The sequence below is a fragment of the Ochlerotatus camptorhynchus genome, unplaced genomic scaffold (assembly GCF_037179485.1).
Source record: "Ochlerotatus camptorhynchus isolate MF236.1 unplaced genomic scaffold, CSIRO-AGI_Acam_v1.1 ptg000007l, whole genome shotgun sequence".
NCBI lineage: Eukaryota > Metazoa > Arthropoda > Insecta > Diptera > Culicidae > Ochlerotatus > Ochlerotatus camptorhynchus.
This window is the reverse complement of record NW_027040499.1, coordinates 1,916,287-1,936,002: the sequence shown is the minus strand read 5'-3', so window position 1 is coordinate 1,936,002 and position 19,716 is coordinate 1,916,287. Positions and strand designations below refer to the sequence as shown.

Below are 19,716 nucleotides of genomic sequence, written 5' to 3'. Positions count from 1 at the left end.
AGCCTGAGAAATATAGGTAGACGCCAGTATCAAAGAACCGGGGATCTAGCGAGGAAACGTAGAATGGCCGATCTGAACTAGGATATTGCTTCCAGAATGGTCTCACTCCGGAACGAAACTTTCGGGCGGCTCGTTATTATTTTCCAATCAATGCAACCGCCCTCCTAATGCGCGAGCTCGCTTGTCTAGCAGACTGTTTTGAATCGCCCTTTTCCCCATTCCTTGCGAGCTGAGATGTGGATTATTATTCAAAATTATAGTAATATTCGAATTGGTTATTTCTGATATTCTTTCAAAATCGTGAACTTGAGATAAATCAAATATCTTATGCGTCGATCTTTTTTTGAGAAAATTACGTAAAAATTCAAGAAACTTCGTTCTTGGAACTTCGCGGAAAATCAACGAGAAACGCAGAAGTGCAGCAAACTTTGTAGAAGTTTTGCGAATTTCATAGCATTTTGAGGAGCTGCGTAAAACTTCATATAAGTGCCAATCATGCAAAGTGTAAGCAGTGCCAATCATGCAAAATTCAAAATGTTAGGCATGATTATTCATAAAAACTGTAGACTACAGTGCTGACACCACCAATGGAACCAATGGTGGTGGTTTCAGCATCGCTCTTTCTTGGCAGAGGATTGTGTTCAGTATCTTTATTTTACGATGGATTTTTCGGATTCCACGAGTTTGACCACAACGGTGTAAAGTTACCTCAAACTGTTATATATCCACATCATCTACGGAAATATTTCAAAATATAACATCTACCAGCATGGAGGAACGTCCAGTTACTAAATCATCCTATTCCATTTTGCTCTCGATCCAATCGACATATTTGGCTACGCTGGTGTACACTCCCGGAACGCCCTTGGTTCCGCATTTGTTCGGTCCAAAGCTCACGATGCCGTACAGGAAGTTATTTGAAGTTATCAGCTTCGTCAACGGACCGCCAGAGTCACCACTGCAAGTATCTTGACCGCGAACTCCTCCCGCGCAAATCTGCGTATCCCTGAGAGCGATTCCAGATGGTCTATATATGTTGGAACAGCTCGTCAGATCCTGGATTTCAAGTTCAACCTTCAGCTTAAAATTGCTTGCACTGGCTGTAAAATTTGAACGATCAGTTAATGTATAAAACAATTCCGATAGTTAATCACACGACAAGAACTCACTTGTCTCTGTTCGTCCCCATCCTGAGGCCCATCCCTTGGTGCCTACGTTATTGCGATTACGATGTACATTGTCTATGGGTAAACAAACCGGGGAAATGAACGAAGACGTATGTACATCCCTGGTGAACCGAATTAGCGCAATGTCGTTGTACTGCGCCTTGTTATTCGGATCGTAGTTTTCGTGCACAATGATCTTTTCGATGCCCATATTGACCGGCACATCAGCACAATCGCCGTCCAAACAGTCATTGTCGCTGTTCAGATCCCATTCGCCCAAACGGACACCGATCCTGTCAATTGAGTAAAGCATTCAAATAAATGTCACCGCCAAAATTGGAAAGCATGCAGCAACTTACGCTTGCCAACCACGTGGAATCGCCTTGATGCAATGGGCCGCCGTGACGACATACCGGGAGTTGATCAACGAGGCACCACAGTGGAATCCGGTCTGTCCGTTTGGTTTGCGGTACTCGATCAAGGCGGTCCAGGGGAACTCATCCAGGAGGGTTTTCTGACCACCGAAGATCCGGTCGCTGAAATCTGCTCCGCAATAGGGTGGCTTCGGGAGTGACAAACGGACACCCGGGTTGACGGCAACGACAGCACAGCACACCTGGAAATTTAGAATTTTGGATTTGTCATTACAGTGCTTATTGAGAAAATCTTCGGCAAATAGCGAAAAAATAAACGAATTTCAGATTTTTTTTGACACACGCTTAATTTGTCAGTTAATCATAGCACGAAAACGGCTCATCTAGTCGAAATGAACTTTCTTGAGAAGTGAATAAACCTGTAAATGAATAATGTAACATTTAAACAATATACTTAACTATACTTTAATAATTTTAAACAAATTTTCGATGACAATGGGATAGCAGCAAGTTTTTCAGCTTTTTTTTTGTAAGGAATTTCACAGAGTCTTGGAATGTTTGCATTCCAATGTAAATATTTATTCTTTATCATTTTAATTGTGTATTGACTCTATAAAAAAATGTTTTAAAGGAAATAGTCTTATTAAGTGTTACAAATTTTACACTATAGTACACCATCAAATTGTTAAAGGGATAGCGATTCGTACTCAGCAACACAAAGGCTTTCGGTGAAATGGCGTTCGGTAAAATGGCATTCGTTCAAATTTTCCAAAGTAAATATTTGTTTCGCCCCTCCCTAGCTCGAAACCTGGCTATGCCCTTGGATTCATACAATAGTGATGATTACAGCAGTACCATTCCATTGGTAATGCAACATCATGAACGATCCATAGAAACCGATGAAGAAGATTTTTACGGTTTTTCATCAGATCTAGATATTTTCGAAGCATCCGTCCGATCTTCAGCTTCGAGATCTTTAGCTACAAGATTCTTAGATGTTTGTTCCGATCAAACATGATCAGGGTTCGAAATTAGTTTAATCAAGAAAGCGTACGAATACGCAAGGTCGCGAAAAAATGCTGCTGTCAAATTGCTCGTATATTATGTTTTCGTCGCGGTTTTCCAAGTTTTATCTGACAGTGCTTTGCCAATTTTGACAATCGATATGTTGTTTCAAGAATAGTTTTTGTTTTTGTGATCGAAAGAAGCTTATTTTCAAGTGCAGTATTCCACTCGTTGGATCTGTAATTCAGTTTTTCCGCTGGACAGGATTCCTGGATACATTGGATTCATATGGTGAGATCTTTCCATTATTATCATTTTATATACCATTTATTACATGACATATTATATATGGACTTACATTTATCTAACTCAGGGCGTTTGGTACGCTATGTCCATGTATCCTTTTAGCCCTGAGGATTCAAGAAATGAATCGCTGTTAAAAAAGATTTACTTCGAAGCGATTCACAGAAACATCTTTGCGGCAAATGCAACGCAGTAGACCTGGCCGATGTCTGTATCATATCTCAGATTTGCTGCCAACATCAATATTGACAAGAAAAATTATTAGGCGTCATCTAACGTAATCATTTTCCAGGATGCTTTCTCGTACTGGCTGCTTTTGTATTAGATTAGAATACGCAAATACTTCATGTCGGGCGATCGAATAAAACAAAATAAAATGATAAGCGTTTCATTTTATTTTAATAAATTATCCAAGGGGTAATCAACTCTGCACACTGTGCCGAAACACAGCATGGCACACAATTCGGATCCTTAGGACAAACGTTGACAAGTAGGCTACACATAAAACGTCATCAGTGTCGAGAGTTGACGTTTTGCCAATCGTTGCTAAGGTTGACTTTTTTGTTTACTCCATTGGTCTTCACATTGGGCTCGGACTCCAAGGAAAAATGCTGTGAGTATTGCCTGCACCTGTCTGCACCATGAAACTAAATTTATCTCATCCGATTCATAGCAAAAATCCCAGCGGCTCGTGGTTTCGTCCAGAATAGCTTCACGCCAACAGCGTTCTCCTACACCATGGTCGGTCGAGAGGGTCAATACGACAGTCAAGATGGCCAAAATGGGTTCGCTCCAGCTATACTTGGTCAAATGCCTGTAAGATCATCCAATACGACGGCACTCTGAACGACGACAATATTGTGCCAGCTGCGGAGGATTTTTGTTTTGTTTTACATGCACAACGAACGATAAAGATCGATAAACACATCATAGGGGGTGTGGGTGATGGGTTTTGTATTTCGGCCAGGTTTGAATCCCGGTCTTGCCAAGGGTCTTCCGTGATGAAAATTTAATCGTTTTTTCCTTAGGTATGCTTGCCAGTCATTGGTTTCAATTGGTATGGACTTCGATGGGAAATACACAGGACTTTATAGGGATGTCTATACAAGCTCCAGTACTTATTGGGGGATGTCGATACGTAGGGGAATTTACGTATTCTCGTCAATCTAAGCAGCGTCTGCACTTCTACTATCATTTTCTCAGCGTCACGCACATATATGATGTGTCTGTTTGTTTACATTCATCTGCTGCTTGCTTCTCTATCCATTCCAATCGACAGAATTTTTCAAAACGTTTTGAAAGCGTTTTTACAACGCTCCAAACTTCTCAGGTGAGTGGGACTATTGTCGGCAGCCTCTTTTTCTTCGGCAACCTTCCCATTAGAACTGCGTGTTAACCAGCTGTTCTATTATCGGCAACTCGAAATCAACCCCATTTTGTAGTGCGTATGCTTTATTTGAAGAAAAATGTAGCATTACTGGATTGCTCGATCGTTCAAATATAATCAGATTGAAGCTGAAAGGCTAAACAATCGTTTGGACACTTTCAGGGAAGTGCGTTGATGGGAAAACATAGTGAAATTAACGTTTAAATTTTGGTTGCCGAAAACAGTCAATGGGTGCCGAAGCCAACATTTACCCTATTAACCCCAAATATCTACCAATCAATCAATTATAAAGCCTTGCTCAATCTCGAAAATGCATGACGCATGATGAGACTAAGTAATTTGCTGTTCGGCAAGATCCCATGGGCGTGCAGATGAACAACAACTACCACAGGGTACAGTTGAACTGCAGATGCGAAGTTTATCTGGATCGTGCACCATTTCCGAGGTATGACAGATTGAAGTGGGGGGACATTTGATGGTTTTCACTGGTGGTACATTGGCCATTGGTTTTGATTGGTAGTACCTTGTGGAAGGTATCACATCTGCAAAGGATCGTGAACTTGATAGGCTTGAACGTGTGCAATTGGGTGATAGTAGGAGACATCACAATCGGCGATACGATAGGCTTGAGTGATGTCTTCGAAGTTGCGTAGTTCTGAGTCGATCAGAACTGTTTCGAGGATGTTGTTTCTAGGGTGGGAGTTAACTTTCGTCCGTTCGAGTTCTGGGTTTCGTCCACCGTCCGTTTCTTGTGGACGGGTCGTATAGGTTGTATTCCTCTTCCACTGTCGAATCTGCTCTCATTCTAATGAGAATGAAGCTTACTATGTAAACACATTCACAAAAGTCTAACTTCAGGGTAGCCAAACTCATGATATATTGACATCTTGATTGAGACCTACTTCGGAATGATTCGCACAACGCTTGGCACAGCTTTCGGCACTGCCAAAACTCTTGCCACAGATTAAGGTGTGCAGAGTTGAATACCCCTTAGCCTTCGTCTAATTCCCTGCAAGAGTTGTTAAACTGTGGTGATAAATAGCAGTGCCGAGATCATAACCAGCAACAGCAATAACTTGATCACCCTCAGGGTCATCCACTATTGCAACCAACGTGATTGCAACAATTGATTGTCGTTTTCGGTAACGACAATATCGGAAATCACGGCTTACATGGGTCAATTCCACAGGCATGGTGCTCACCATGCTTAGGATTCGTTCAATAAATATTATATTACCCCCCACCCCTTCGACATTTTAGATAGGCTTTCTTTAAACATTGTTTTATTCAAAGTGTTTTTATGTTACTTCATACGTGAAGTTAGCGATTTTCTGAGTTGGTTGGAAATGCTAACATGAAGCTTTAGTGTGATACGTGAAGTTCTAGCGACGTTTTCAAAACTGTCGCATTAATGGCCCTTCGCTCATTTTCAACTTCTATTCAATTTTCATACTGCCGTACTCTAACGGAACTATCCACCTGCCCTCTTCTTAATATCATTCTCTAGCTAATAAATTATCACACTAAAGCTTCATGTTAGCATTTCCAACCAACTCTGATTGTTTTATGTTTTATTCGTCTAACAATACAGGTATTCATCAACATAAAGTAACTGTTACTTTTAACTTTCATCGTCGATATCTCTCAAATAAAAAATCAATCATTCAAATTGGCATGAAAAATAGATGAAGGATTGTCTCAGATCTTCGATGGTGTTATTACATTACTTGATTTAATGATTGTTAGTTAGAAATCAGCGATGGAAGTCAAAAGTGACAGTTACGTTACATCAAGGTATACCTAAATACATTTCAACAACCTAAACCCGATCCGTAGCCCCTTCGAACCTTCCCCTTGGCATACCACAAAATCACATTCGACACCTCGAAGCTGTTCACCTCAAGGAAATCGATTTTTTTTTTAAATCCCCGCTAATCTCCATGTAGCCGTCCTCCGCTTGCAGCCGATTGAACAGTTCCACCCCCACCTCGCAGTTGTTATCGTTGTTGTACTGTTCCATAGTCAACGCCACGGATGAAGAACCACATCCAGCTTTCCGGAATCCATCCGACGGGGTACACTCAGGTCTTTTTTTACACGGGGGATACGTACCGTGTAAAAAAAAAACCGTGTAAAAAAAAACCTACGAGATTTTGATTTTTCGCATGCTTAAATGTTTTAAAAAAATCGGATTTTGATGCCATTTGTAATTAAAGCATGATATGGTCCATATAGACATATTTTAAAAATTTCTGTATTTACACCGAAAATTGTGATTTTTTTTTTTAAGTATGTCATTCGATTACCTATAGCTTGAAACGGATAATGTGATTGGAATCAAGTCGATAGGTTGTATCGTTGTCGAGAAATCGTTAAAAACGTACCGTGTAAATCGTGGAAAACCGTGTAAAAAAAACCGTGTAAAAAAAACCGCGTAAAAAAACCGTGTAAAAAAAGACTTCAGTGTATAGCAAAGGAAGCGACATGCACCAGGGCTTCGATCAGTCTTCTTGGAACAGATTTGGTTTGGTGTGCTTATTCTGGGGAAATTTCCTTGCTACAGCTGTGATTTTAGGCTGCATGCATATATTTATTTTTATCACGCTTCGTTTTATTGCACAATCACAAATAAACAATCACAAACGTCATTAAATCTCAGGGTTGCCAGACTCATTGGGATACTTCATTGACACGTTTCGGTACAGCGAATACTACCGGCACAGATTGAGATGTGTTGACTTGATTCCCCCCTAGTAGGTAGGGTTAATGTCCGTAATGTTGGCCTAATGCCGCGGATACAGGTGTTTGACCTACTATGAGCATGAGCATTATTTGTATAATAATTATGAGCACTATACAACAACGAAACACAAACTATACAAGTGTGACTATGGATGTGATTATAATTTATTATACAAATATTGCTCATGCTCATAGTTTGTCATCCAAGTGTGTCCGTGGCATAAGTGCCCGTAATATTGGGCCCATATATATAATATTGGTGGAAGAAAAAATATCAAAGTGTGCTGTGGTCGAAGCTCATGCAAATATATTTTCTACCGTCATTTTGTTAAACTTTGCTGTGCTTTTTCGTGTTACGGATCGTTGGAATTGGTGTTCCGTGTGCTGTTTATTGGAAACTGTCAGGCAATGCTGATTGCGAGGAACAATCCCACAAAATATTATAACTGGCCCCAAGGGACAGCTCAAAGAAGTTCCTTGAATTTTTGACTAGAAATATTTAAAGCGACCAGACGTCTTCAAGCAGCTAAAGGTCATCACATCGACCATTCCTATCATACACAATGTTTTCATGCTCATTTCGGTTAACAACTAAATAGTTCAGATAGGCTGGAAATGATAGGTTCATGGTAAGAAAATGTACCATATGGTGCCCGTTCACTGATCAAAATTAGATTCAAATCGTCAGGCCCTGCCCTGGAATAAGAAGATTGACCGAGGGGGGCGACCCTATCTACGATGCATGAAAATTTGTGTTTTGATGTGGTTAGCTGCACGCACGCTGAGTAGATACAAAGAAGATTGATGACGATTCTGAAGATTTTCTTCAAAAAGATTATGTACGATGCAAGTATATTCGAGAAATGAAAGAAGATTATTCGAATATTGATTCGCTAATGTGAGATTTGTTGAGTATCTAGCATTGAGATATAGATGTGTCGCCCCCCTCGGGATTGACGATGATTTGTCAAGTTTCATTTTGCATTTGCATATAATTGTATGTTTAGGTTTGCTTTTGTAATTGTAAGATAGATAGTTTGCCTCAATTGAAACATTGAGTTGTATAAACTTGACGAATCATACCTCTAAAATAGTAGTAGTTACAGTGCCGCATGATCTAACCAAGGTTGCAAATACTCATTTCAGCTAAAACGATGTTTTGTTCAATTATGAAATAATTAGATGCTATGATCATATTTTGAATAGGTAAGAGACAAGAAGAGGTTGCAAAGAATGTGTTTGACATTTTAAACCTGTTTATTTCACTTCATTAGAGTCACAATCAGCGATTTTTCACACACTCACTCACTCACTCACTCACTCAGCGATCAGCAAATCGCTGATTGTGACTCATAGAAAGCAAAATTTACAGGTTTTATGTTTTAAACGCATATTGTGTAACCTCTTCTTGTAAGTTACAAGTAAAACATGTCATCATACCATCTTTTGGTTTTATTATTCCGAAAAACATTGTTTTGGCTGAAATAAGTATTTGCAACCTTAGATCTAACAACCACTGCCTGCAACTAATGTTGGAGGGGCCGGCAGGGCTGATTACGGATCAAAACTAACATAACTCTAACACTGAAATGATCCCGAAACTAACGCTCATTCATTGCACTTTGAGTCATAAAGTAGTTTTATTTATTTTCCAACTAATCTATCTACACACTTAGTTTTTTTTCTACCAAGCCCGTGCGGGTCTCGGCGGGGAGGGTTTCACTGAGATCTCGGCGGGAGTGACATTTGATTGCTGAGTCTCGGATAATGCCTTTTCTAATAATCTGCCTTTGTTTCTTTTCTTTGTTATCTACTCTATCCCCTTTTTATTTTTCTGCTCTTCTTTCCTCTTCTCTTCTTTTGTTTTGTTTGTTTACATATAACTAATACTAATACCTCCTTGTTTTCTCTCTAATTTGTCTACTATGTCCCACCATCACGATGAGAGATGAGCTACCGTACATGGTACACGCTCATATACACTCCCAAAAAAGTATGCCGCAGTAAGTATATCACAGAGGCAACTAACGATCCAGAAAACCGTTCGACGACGACGGGTGTACTTTCGCGAGAGTGACGTTTATTTGATCCGTTTCTTTGCACGGGTGTGTTTTTTTTTGTAACTAGCGTAAGTGTGCCTGCGATTTGCATTGAGTGTCGGAGATTGTAAGTAATTTGAAGGATGCCTCGCTGGATACGCTCAAGACTGGACGGGCAGTAGCTGGTGGCCGTGAACGGTTCCTGGGGAAAGCACTACATGCGACCCTCCTCCCAGATGACCATGGCAATACAGGAAGTATTACAACAAAGGTAATTGCTATTAGATATTTTGGAAACAGTAACAGATAGCGGACATGAAGAACCAGCGGAGGTGCCGGGCAAAGGTGTTTATCCTAGAAAAATGGTAAGTTACAAATTCGCTGTTGTCGTTGCTGTAGGCGCCGTCGTTGTCGTAGGCAGTACCGTTAGTATATTTTAAATCAACCACCAACCACTGAAAATATGAATTATCCCGTATTTCTGTTGTTCATTACATGCCAAGTGAAATTCGAGAACATAATTTCATTTGAATAGCTTGTTTAACCAGGTTTTAAACAATCGTCACGTCGGTCATAGCTTGTTATGATTGCCTGAACCATGTGTAAAGAGAAAATCGAAACATTTAACGTCGCGTGAAAATGGGTCTTAATGAAGGCCTCTTTCGTAGCTTTTAGTTCAAGGATTTCACAGATCGTCGGTTGCAATGGCTTGCTTACTGAGCAGAAAAACGCGGTCCCAGGTCCTTTCATATTAAAAATGTATGGTAAGATCGCTTGTTTATCGTGTATTTTGTAAAACTTTTCGTTGTCGTCGTTGTAACGCTATAATGTGATATGAGGGGCTCGGTGGCCTTAGAACAACCGGTTTTGCTTACTGAGCAGAACATCATGAGTCTAATCTCAAGCCTATCCACATTCAAGATTCGTCAATCGTTTTGTTTGTTAACATGATTACATGGTAATAACAGCAACACGATGATTAAAAAGGAGCTCGTCTGCCTAGTGGCAAACGTTTTTGCTTACTGAGCAGAAGACCGTGGGTTCAATCCCAAGCTCCTTCGCGTTATATGATTGTTAGGACATCAATTCAGCTCATCGTTTACCAAAACGAACCCTGCTGCAAACCCAACCCTATTACCCAATATCCCAGTGATTCCTCGTGGAAGTGCAGAGGTATTCTCGGCTTCCATCAAAGCGACTGTCACGTCAACACATTTCTACCCCTTCCTTTCTTGACCTGTGTTCGGGCGCGGCCGGCGCTGGTATTGCCTAGTTTGAGATCGCCAGTTTTTACACATTAAGGATGATTGCTAGTCCCAAGCATCGTCTATTGGTTCTCTGTGTAATTACAGCTGATCTGGCAATAACAGAGTAGCAACCGTGGGCGGTCAATCATGCTCATGCTCATTTCGGTTAACAACTAAATACGCGCTGGGTTCAAGAAAATTGTTTTTGAATCATGAAGTGTGTCATGCATTTGATGATTGTATTGCAAACATGCAGAGCTTACTGTGTGTGAAAGTAACCTCGGAATGGACGTAAAAAGCATTTTTAGCCAATTTTACACTAGATAGGTGAAATGGCTCTAGTGTTGGCCTATGGATCTAAGATTGGGCCCATCGCTAAATATCTGCTATTTATCAATTTTATCCAGATGAACGCGTCATAGGGGCGGTACTAATGGATATTTTTTGGTTGCTACTGAAAATTTAGTCGATTGCTGAATTTATGTAAGGGCCCAAATTAGGACCATTTAGGCCGATAATCTATTTCCCCTACCAAATTATCTATTTGTATTATCTAGCTTAATTGGTCTATAAAACAGAAGATTTTTTATTGATGAGCCCAATATTTAGATCCAAAGGCCAACATTAGAGCGATTTCCTTCTTTCGTCTTCCTCGCATTTCGAGCTTGTTGCGTAAAAATGACATCAATTAAAAAAATATACTGAATGCCCTCCCCCGTCCAACTAAAAAAGAAGCGGTGCAGACATGTGAAGTAATGTGTTTGATCTTGTTGAAGACTTTTTCTCAAAAAACCTGGCACTTCTGCTCAGAGGTCTAAACAAAATTTCATACAGAATTACATCTAGAAAGTGATGATTTAGGAGTACACTAGAAGAAGCAGAAACAAATCAACTGATGGTTAGTTGCCTCTTAAGTTTGAAAATTTTGCAGTTTTTACACATAAGATTTTTTAAGTTCGAAAATATTGGATTTCCGTTTGGTTACCAAAAATCATGAAAAAAAACTACTCCAAAGATTCTTTCATTTGACTTCTAGATTGCATTTATGTAAGGTATATATTCACTTCAGTAAATTCATTATAATAGTATACGAAAATAGTTTCTCATCATTACTAACCCTATCAGGCTTAGAATAATTTGAATGTTTTTAAATATCCAATATTTTATCATAACCCGCCACAATGGATCTGTTCTTGCAGGGTGTCTACTCAATCCAAGGAATCAAATTCCCTGAGCGTTCCAGGTTTTTCCAGGTCGAATGAAAAAAATTCCAGGTGCATACAAATTATACACATTATTATTTTATCTTTATTTTATCTGGAATCCCTTTTATGTACTTATTGATTTATGTTATTTTTGATTGTTCAAACATGGGCGTTGGTACTTATAAGTCGGCACAGCAAAAAAGTTATTGAATATTACAGCAGAACAGATGCACATAGGTTGTTCAATATTAATTTGTACAACCAATAGTAGAGGTACGTTAGTACAATGTACTTCTATAGCGGGTTAGGGAGACTCTATAAGCCACCATAGTAACATATTACACTAAAGTACCTCCACTATTGGTGCATTTATCCTACACATAATTTGCGAAAAGAAATTATATCCATAGGTGTAATAATTTGGTTTTTGCAATCACATTAGTTATTCATACAGTAACATGCATTACGTCAATCAATATTACATTCTTTTTTGGTATTTGTGTTAATTCAAGAATATAAATACAAGTAAGAAACCTGTCTATACTATTTCGAAAAAACGATAGATCAAAATTTGATAACAATATGTTTTCAAAAACAAAATATTATTTTGATAATATGTTTGAGTCCAACTCTGTTTGGAAGACTAAGACAGAATAAATCATGGTTTCACAAGTCTAAAATCTCTTAAGGTCCGTTGAGACTATCTGATTTCTTGGTCTGATTTTGACCACCGCCATAATGAAAAATCTGCTCGAATTTACTTTCGACACACTTTGTCGAACCCCCCTGTTTGCTGGTGTTCACACTGCTTGCACATGTCGAAAGAACTGTCAATTTAGATTACAAAACAAAACTGTATCAGGAATCAAAAGTAAATACTTCCATCATGAATTAACGGAAAATTGCTCTAGTTTCGGCAGACGTATTTGCTTTTATTATTTTAAATAAAATGAGAAAAAGAAGGTGAACTTTGTGGAGTAGGAAATGGTTGCTCAGGAGGAACACCGGCAGGGATCTGGCTCATCTTATCCATCAAGAGCTGCGATATGAAGATGAAAATGGATTTCAAAACTTCGCCAGGATGTCGATACCAACTTTAAACAAGCTAGTGGGAAAAGTTCTCACTAGACATACATGATTCCTTGAGTTCTGAAAATTTCTGTTAACAACTCAATTCTGCAAGGTCTTCAAACCTTCTGACGTCCCTGAAGTTTTGTTTCTGTTCTCCGGTAAATTTTTTTTAAAGATCAATAATCTTTCCTGACAATCTGCAAATGTCTAGGTAGTTCTACAGATTTCTTTGAAGTTCTGTGTGTTCTTCAGAAGTTCTGCAAATTTTCCTAAAAATCTACAAAGTTTCTGAATCCCTGAAGATTTAATATCCTTAAAGATCAACAATTATCTCTGATGTTCACAAAATTTCTAATAATCTAAAAACTTCTCGAAACTTCTGTAATTTTCTCTGCAAATTTTTATGATTCAATGAATATCTGCAAATATCTCTGAACATCTATACAATTTTCTAAACAATTAAAAGATTATCTAGAAATTTTTGAGCTTTCCGGAAGTTTTAGCAAGTATTCTGAAGTTTTTCTAATTTTTCTGAAGCTGTGCAAATATCTCTAAAGATCAGTGAACTTAACTGAAGTTCTGTAAATGTCTTTCAAAATCCAAGAACCGCAGTAAAATTCTGAAAATTTATTTAAACATCTGCTAATTTTTGAGTAGATTTACGATCTACCCTCTGAACTTTTCTGAAGTTCCTAAAATTTATTTCAAATTCTGTAAAGTTTTCTGAAGTACTGTATTTCTGCTTTAAAGATCTACGAACTGCTTTGAAGTTCAATAAATTTCACAGTAAATCTCCGAACTTTTATAAAGTTCTTTAAATTTCTTTGTGGATTATTTATCTAAAGATCGGCGAACTTTCCCGAAAATCTGTGAGTTTTGCTGAAGTTTTGCAAATTTTTCTAAAAACGTACGAACTTTCTGACGTTCTACAGACTTCTCTTAAGGTCTACGGACTTCTCTTAAGGTCTACGGACTTCTCTGAAGTTCTTTAGATCTATCGATTTCCGACTTCTATGGAGTTCTGCAAAATATTGTACTTTTGTACTTCACTGCGATTTGTTTTAGGAATTGAGGTGCTTTTCTGACATTTAACGAATTTTTCTTAAGATCTCACATTTGTGTGAAACTGTGAAACTATCTGTCAAATTCCTGCAAATATCTTTAAAGTTCTGTAAAGCTGTCTTAAGCTCCGTAGCTCTATATCTACAAAAAAAAAACTTGAGGCTCAATAAATTTCTCAGTAGATCTGCAAACTTCCCTGATGTTTTGTAAATTCCTCTCGGGTTACCCTGAAGATTTGAAAATTGAAGATTACCTAAAGTTGTCAAAATTTATCTGAAAATATTTGAGCTTCTTAGAAGTTTTAAATGTCTCTCTCAAGATCTACAAATTTTCCTGAAATCGAGTAAATATTTTTTTTTTAATTCGCCGAGCTTCCCTGAAGTTCTGCAATTTTTACTGAAGATCCATTAACATTTCTGAGATTCTTGTGATTTTTTCAGAAGTCCTGTATTTTTTATCAAAGTTCTGTAGCTTTGTTCTGAAGATCTACGAACTTTTCTGATGTTGAATAAGATTTGCAAAATTTCGCTTATAGTAATTATTTTTACATGCTTGAAGTTTTGAAAATTTCTTTGAACATTTATCTGAAGATCTACGACCTCTCTTGTGATTTTGTTTTTATGAATTTCTGTTAATTACTTTTAATTTGTTTGTAGCTCTGTTCTCAAGATCTACGAACTACCCTGAAGCTCAACAAATTTTTCAGTAGATCTCCGACCCTCTCTGAAGCTCAAAAAAATATTCTATGTAGGCCTGCTGTCTGGCATGCTTATTCTTATACAATACATGCTTCGTATGCTTCCTTTTGACGGTTGCCAGTCTCTTTTTCGGCTGTTTACTTTTTACGACGATTTTGATCATCCACATACAAATCAGCGAAGAGCGAGCGTGACAAGACTCTCTGAATGAACTTGTCTCGTTCACACACGTTGTCTTAGCTGTCAGATGCTTGTCAAGTTCAGTGTCCTTAAGAAACGTTTCGAGAAACTGAACGAAAAACTTCGTTTGAATTACGAATGAAGTGATAATTGGAAAATTCCCTGAGTGGAACCAAAATTCCCTGAATATTCCAGGTTTTCCCAGAAAAAATTAAATTCCCTGTAAATTCCCGGTTTTCCAGGTTTTTCTAGGTAGTAGACACCCTGTCTTGGTTGAAATCCTTATTTCACCATACCAATCTCAAGTTAAATTTGAAAACCCGCATTTTAGACTTCATCCAAAAATTCTACAAGCTAGCCTAATATATCCTAACTCTAAAAGAAAGCTTTCCAGCTTTTTCGAAAATATCTCTGAATATAACATAAAAGACCTTCAAATTTATATTAAAATTTTCAAACCTATGAATGACCAGAGCAATGAAAATGAGGTCCCATTATAGATCATTTGGGTACATTAAATATAAATTCTGCGATGATATAACCTTAGTCAATTTTTAGTGTGTAGATCATCTGAACATCCCTTGATCTAGAATCACTGGTCGCTAACTAATCTATACAAAAAAATAGCTATTTGAGTTGGCAGGTGTTCAATCTCAGCTTCCCGATACAAAATTATATTCTCTTGCTCACAGTCAACTCTCTACAACTCGATATTCAATAACTTGATATCCTGCTATAGAACCATAGTAAAAGTTGATTTTCGTGGCTACTGCTACTGCAATGATCCTCGCAAATGTTACAACACCGGGCAAAAGTATATCGCCAGATGATCATTTCCTCTCTCGATGAATATCAAGAGCGTTCCTAAATTGTTCAAACTTCATATCAAGTCCAAAAAAAGCTTCAGATCAATTCCAAGCTTTCAGACATTTTAATGTACCCTGGATCCCCGTTAATCTGAACGACACCTCCTTAACGGAATTCATTTTTAATTTTAACTTCTAGCAGGGTTTTTGATCTAATTTCCGTCTTAAAAGCACATCCCGCACTTTACCTTTCTTTTTTGAAAGGGTTTGAACAAAACAAAAAATGTTTTCATCAAAGATAACTTCTAAATTTATTCACCTTTCCATACGTACCGTTGGAATTGATAAACAGTCAAACAATGTTGAGATATTATTAAAAATCTAACACTGTTTCTTGATTCTAAATTCGTCCTACGAGTTTCAATTCCGTCCTAACGCATTGAAACGCCATTAGATTTTCTTCGGCCTACGGATGATGGTAGAAAAAGGTGGATTCGCTAGGAGCGCTTCTTTTTTTTTGAGGACAATGAGTGTAAATATTCATACAATGCGCTGTAATAGGCTTCATGTTGTGGCTTATGAACTAACGGATCGGAACAAACGTATTATTGATTTGTGCACGGTGAAATCATTGATATTATTGATGCTTTCTGCTCGATAGAACGGAAATGGGCGATTACGACGAAGTAGCGCTCTTCCCTAATCCTATGATCAGCTGAAAAGCGATTTTCTGCAAACCTTATTTGCTATTTTGTTTTGATTCTGGGTTCCGTTTCACATCGTTCCATTTCGATTTACTCCGTTTCATGTGCTAAATGAAACCAATTTTCAGTTCGGAGTTCAAACAAAAAAGTGTTCAGATTAAGAAATTGCAGGGGGTTCTACGTTAATTCTAAAAAATCTCTGAGCTTTTTGTTAGAGATAATAAATTAGACAATAGTCAATACAAACAAGCAAATTTTGGAAACGGGAGAAAAGTGACATTAGTGACAATTTTTATGAAAAAAGTGACATTTAGTTGCAAAAAGTGACTTTTAAGTGACCAACTTGACTAAAACGTAACCTGCTATAGGTAAAGGTATTGCCGAAGCCGTCATTTACAATATTTATTATCATTTCAAAGTTTAATATGCTCAGAGCCTTGAAAAATGACGCAACTTTATTCAATTTATCGCAAATAATAAAGAACAAGATTGATTCAAAACTGATTCTCCTACCCCAGTGGTATGTTAAGCTTAATAGGCCCGGTCTATTGATGTAAAATCAATAAAGCAAAGTAAACCTCTGATTCCTGTATGTGCAGTAGCACATGGGAAAAGTTTAACATGTAGTCAACCGGGGATTCCTTGCTGTTCACATTCTCTGTATTAACATTTAATCTGAAAGATGTAAATCAAATGACACTCCTCACATCGCACTAAAGTAGCTGATTACCACATATGAGCCTTTCTAGATGCGTTGTTTTCGCACTTCCAGAGTCAATGTGGACGATAATCAAAACAACCCCGACGGTACCTGTTCTTGTCCGCAAACTGATGAACCTTGCGGAACCTGTTTGAATAAGGATGAGCGCAGCATCGACCGTGAAACCCGATCCGAGCCTGTATACTAAATCCAAACCGGTTCGTTCCAGCCAACACCGGTTCTCGGGGGTCTTTCCCAAGCAGAAACATCTTTCATCTTTGTGTGTTCATTTGGAAACTTACCAGCGGTCTCCTATCAGCCGTCTGTCCACATCGACTCTGTTCGACGAAGTTGCTCTCATCCGGTGTGACGATCGGTTTCTGGTAGATCTTCAACAGTGGTTCACATTCACGGAAGTAGATGCACCGGCCGGACTGTCCGGCTGGATTGGTGCATGGGTCATTTTCATCTGTGGGAAATAGACATTCGGTTGAAAAATATCTTCAAATGAATAAATGCTACTTTCATTGCCAAACTCACTTAACGCGTATCCTAGCGAAGTCAACCCTAGCAGGACGAAGGGCACAAAAAGCCCACTAATTCGCTGCATTTCTCTTTTCTCTGCAACTCGATTCACTCGAACGTCCAAGCGCACAAACACAACTGATTCAAATGAAACGAAGAGAACAACAATTTCGACCAGTTAGTTGAAGTCTTCGGCTACAACTGCGACCCGAAGTGAATCTCCTGACGACATCGACTGCCTACCAACACACCGCTATCTGGACACGCTGGTGTTGTCAAGTTCAAAGCCGAGCCGGCTTAATTTGCGCTTGGACCATCGTCGTCGTCTTCGATGGTGTGAACCAAACGAGTTCTGAACTGATCGCTTCCAAATGGCTGGAAAATCCGTTGTTTATGTCGTTTACGCTTTACTGCAGTGTTGTTAACTGCCCGCTGGTCTGTTCACGAAAAAAAGTGGAGACCCTCTTTTAACTGTATCAATACAACGTAATATCGGATAATGCTTGATTGCTAGACATGATGCAAACAATTGCAAATTTTTGCGAGTTTAACAAGTGATATTATTAAAAGTTCAAAGAAATCCCCAACAGAGTGTCCCCTCTTTTGACGTGTGCAAAAATCCATAGGTTAACCACACTGCTTTACTGTTACGATCACCGAATACACATACACTAGCCGGTAGAGTCGCATCAATGTTGATTGCTCTTGCTTGAAATGGTACCTAACCAAGACTGCAGCAGCAATTATCAGCCCAGGAGGAACAGGTTATCACAAACAATTCGAAGGTTCGGCTGCTCTAAAATCATTTTAGCAGAAACATTTAGGCGACCAGGAACCAGAGTTTATACATTCGGAAATCCCACTGCATTCCAGGGAACTCCAACTATCTCTTGTACCTACTATTCGCACATTTCTGCGAGAGCGGAATGTGGTGTGGAAAAACCCCCTGATCTCTCTTTGTACAGGTATTCCACTATAGATGCCATGATTCATCTGGAGTTCCTGACCTTTGATTGCTTTGAATCGATGGTTCGATTCAACCTTCGAACTTTCAATCTGAGTCCATTTAGAATTGAAAGAACTTTCTCAATATATAGGTAAACAAAATACATTAGATTTTTGTTTGGAGCGTCGATCCGAACGCAACGATATCACGATAATTAATTGTGCACTAGAGCAAAACGGGATAAGACGGCCATCCAAAGCTCAAAAAGAAATTTAAACAAATATATTCAAAAGTTCAGTGACACTTATTTTTAATCTTCCTTATACATTTAAGAGCAAGCAAGTAACACATAGTCTATTTGACCCAGATTTAAACTTGCTCTCAAAAAAATATTTCGATACCGATTCTTGGATAATTTGGCTTATTTGAAAGCAACAGATTTAAAGTGATCCTGTGGATCATGAATAACTTATTGTCATATATATCACATTTTCTGTGCTCCCCAAATCGTCCTGGAGTTCAGATATTTGTCAACCCAGATTCAGACAAAGTCTGCAGCATCGAAATATGTCCACACAGGGTAATGTGTATATGTGGATCATGCATGATTTATTGTCATGTATATCAGAAGTTCTTTAGCGGCGCCGGTGGTTTAGTGGTAAGCGTGATTATCTCTCACCCCAGCAGGCCTGGATTAAATCCCAGTCGGCACCGCCAGGATGTTCTGAGGCATAACATCCCTGATCAAGGGAAGTAAAGCCGTTGGTCCCCGTTTAATGAGTTGATGGCTCGATAGGTAGGGTCCAGGTGTGGGACCTGCCTGGCATCGGTAGCATTGGAGCTCAGCACAGAAAATAAGATCGACGGAAAACAAAATCAAGGAAAAAAAAGATATTCTTTGTTCTCCAAATCGTCCTGGAGTCCGGAAAATTTGGACTACACGATTAACCAAGGCTCATACAATCTGCTGCATCGAAATATAAAGGGTGCCCCACATCAAATTGCATCACGGAAAAAAACACTGTAGTTGACCGATCCTTTTCAAACTTTCAGACAATAAAATATAGCCCATTAGTAAGCTTTGGCATATTTATTTCATTCAACTTCAACCGCACGCTCGCACCTTGCGCTTAACTCCACTCATTAGGTTCTGTACAACATCTGGCAGCTTCTTCTGTACGGAATCCCACCTTTACTACATGCCTTCCTCAGATTTGACCTCCTTAGGATGCTTCCGTAGTGTCTGCTTCGTACTAGCCCAGTATTTTTCGATTAGCCTTAATCCGGTGCGTTGGGGGTGTTCATGTCCTTGGGTACGAAAGTGACCCCGTTGGCTTCGTACCACTCCAGGACAACATTTTAATAGTAGCACGAAGCTAGATCCGGCCAGAAGATCGTAGGACCCTCGTATTGCTTCAACAGAGAAAGCAGACGCTTCTGTAGACACTTCTTGAGGTAGATCTTCCCGTTAACAGTCCCAGTAGTCACGAACGGCACACTCCGTTTGCCACATGAGCAGATCGCTTGCCAAATCATGTATTTTTTTGAAAGTTTCT

At 38.8% G+C, this 19,716-nt stretch overlaps 1 protein-coding gene across 1 annotated transcript; it reads right to left on the bottom strand.

Annotated features, from left to right (window-relative positions):
• Positions 1-708: 708 nt before the first annotated feature.
• Positions 709-17,430, bottom strand: LOC135697761 (CLIP domain-containing serine protease B4-like). Its single transcript, XM_065217572.1, has 5 exons — positions 17,230-17,430; positions 16,992-17,158; positions 1,526-1,782; positions 1,170-1,459; positions 709-1,100 (listed from the first exon to the last, which is right to left on the bottom strand). Exons 1-5 carry the CDS (start codon positions 17,297-17,299, stop codon positions 799-801), a joined length of 1,086 nt encoding a protein of 361 aa, XP_065073644.1. The 5' UTR covers positions 17,300-17,430; the 3' UTR covers positions 709-798.
• Between the last annotated feature and the right edge of the window lie 2,286 nt (positions 17,431-19,716).

Bases quoted from the DNA above. Each gene is read 5' to 3' on its own strand.
- LOC135697761 (XM_065217572.1), bottom strand. From the start codon at position 17,299: ATGCAGCGAATTAGTGGGCTTTTTGTGCCCTTCGTCCTGCTAGGGTTG. The intron at 1,783-16,991 runs GTAAGTTTCCAA...CTAAATTTCCAG, and splicing joins CGGCTGATAGGAGACCGCTG to GTGTGCTGTGCTGTCGTTGC. The intron at 1,460-1,525 runs GTAAGTTGCTGC...CTCAATTGACAG, and splicing joins ATTCCACGTGGTTGGCAAGC to GATCGGTGTCCGTTTGGGCG.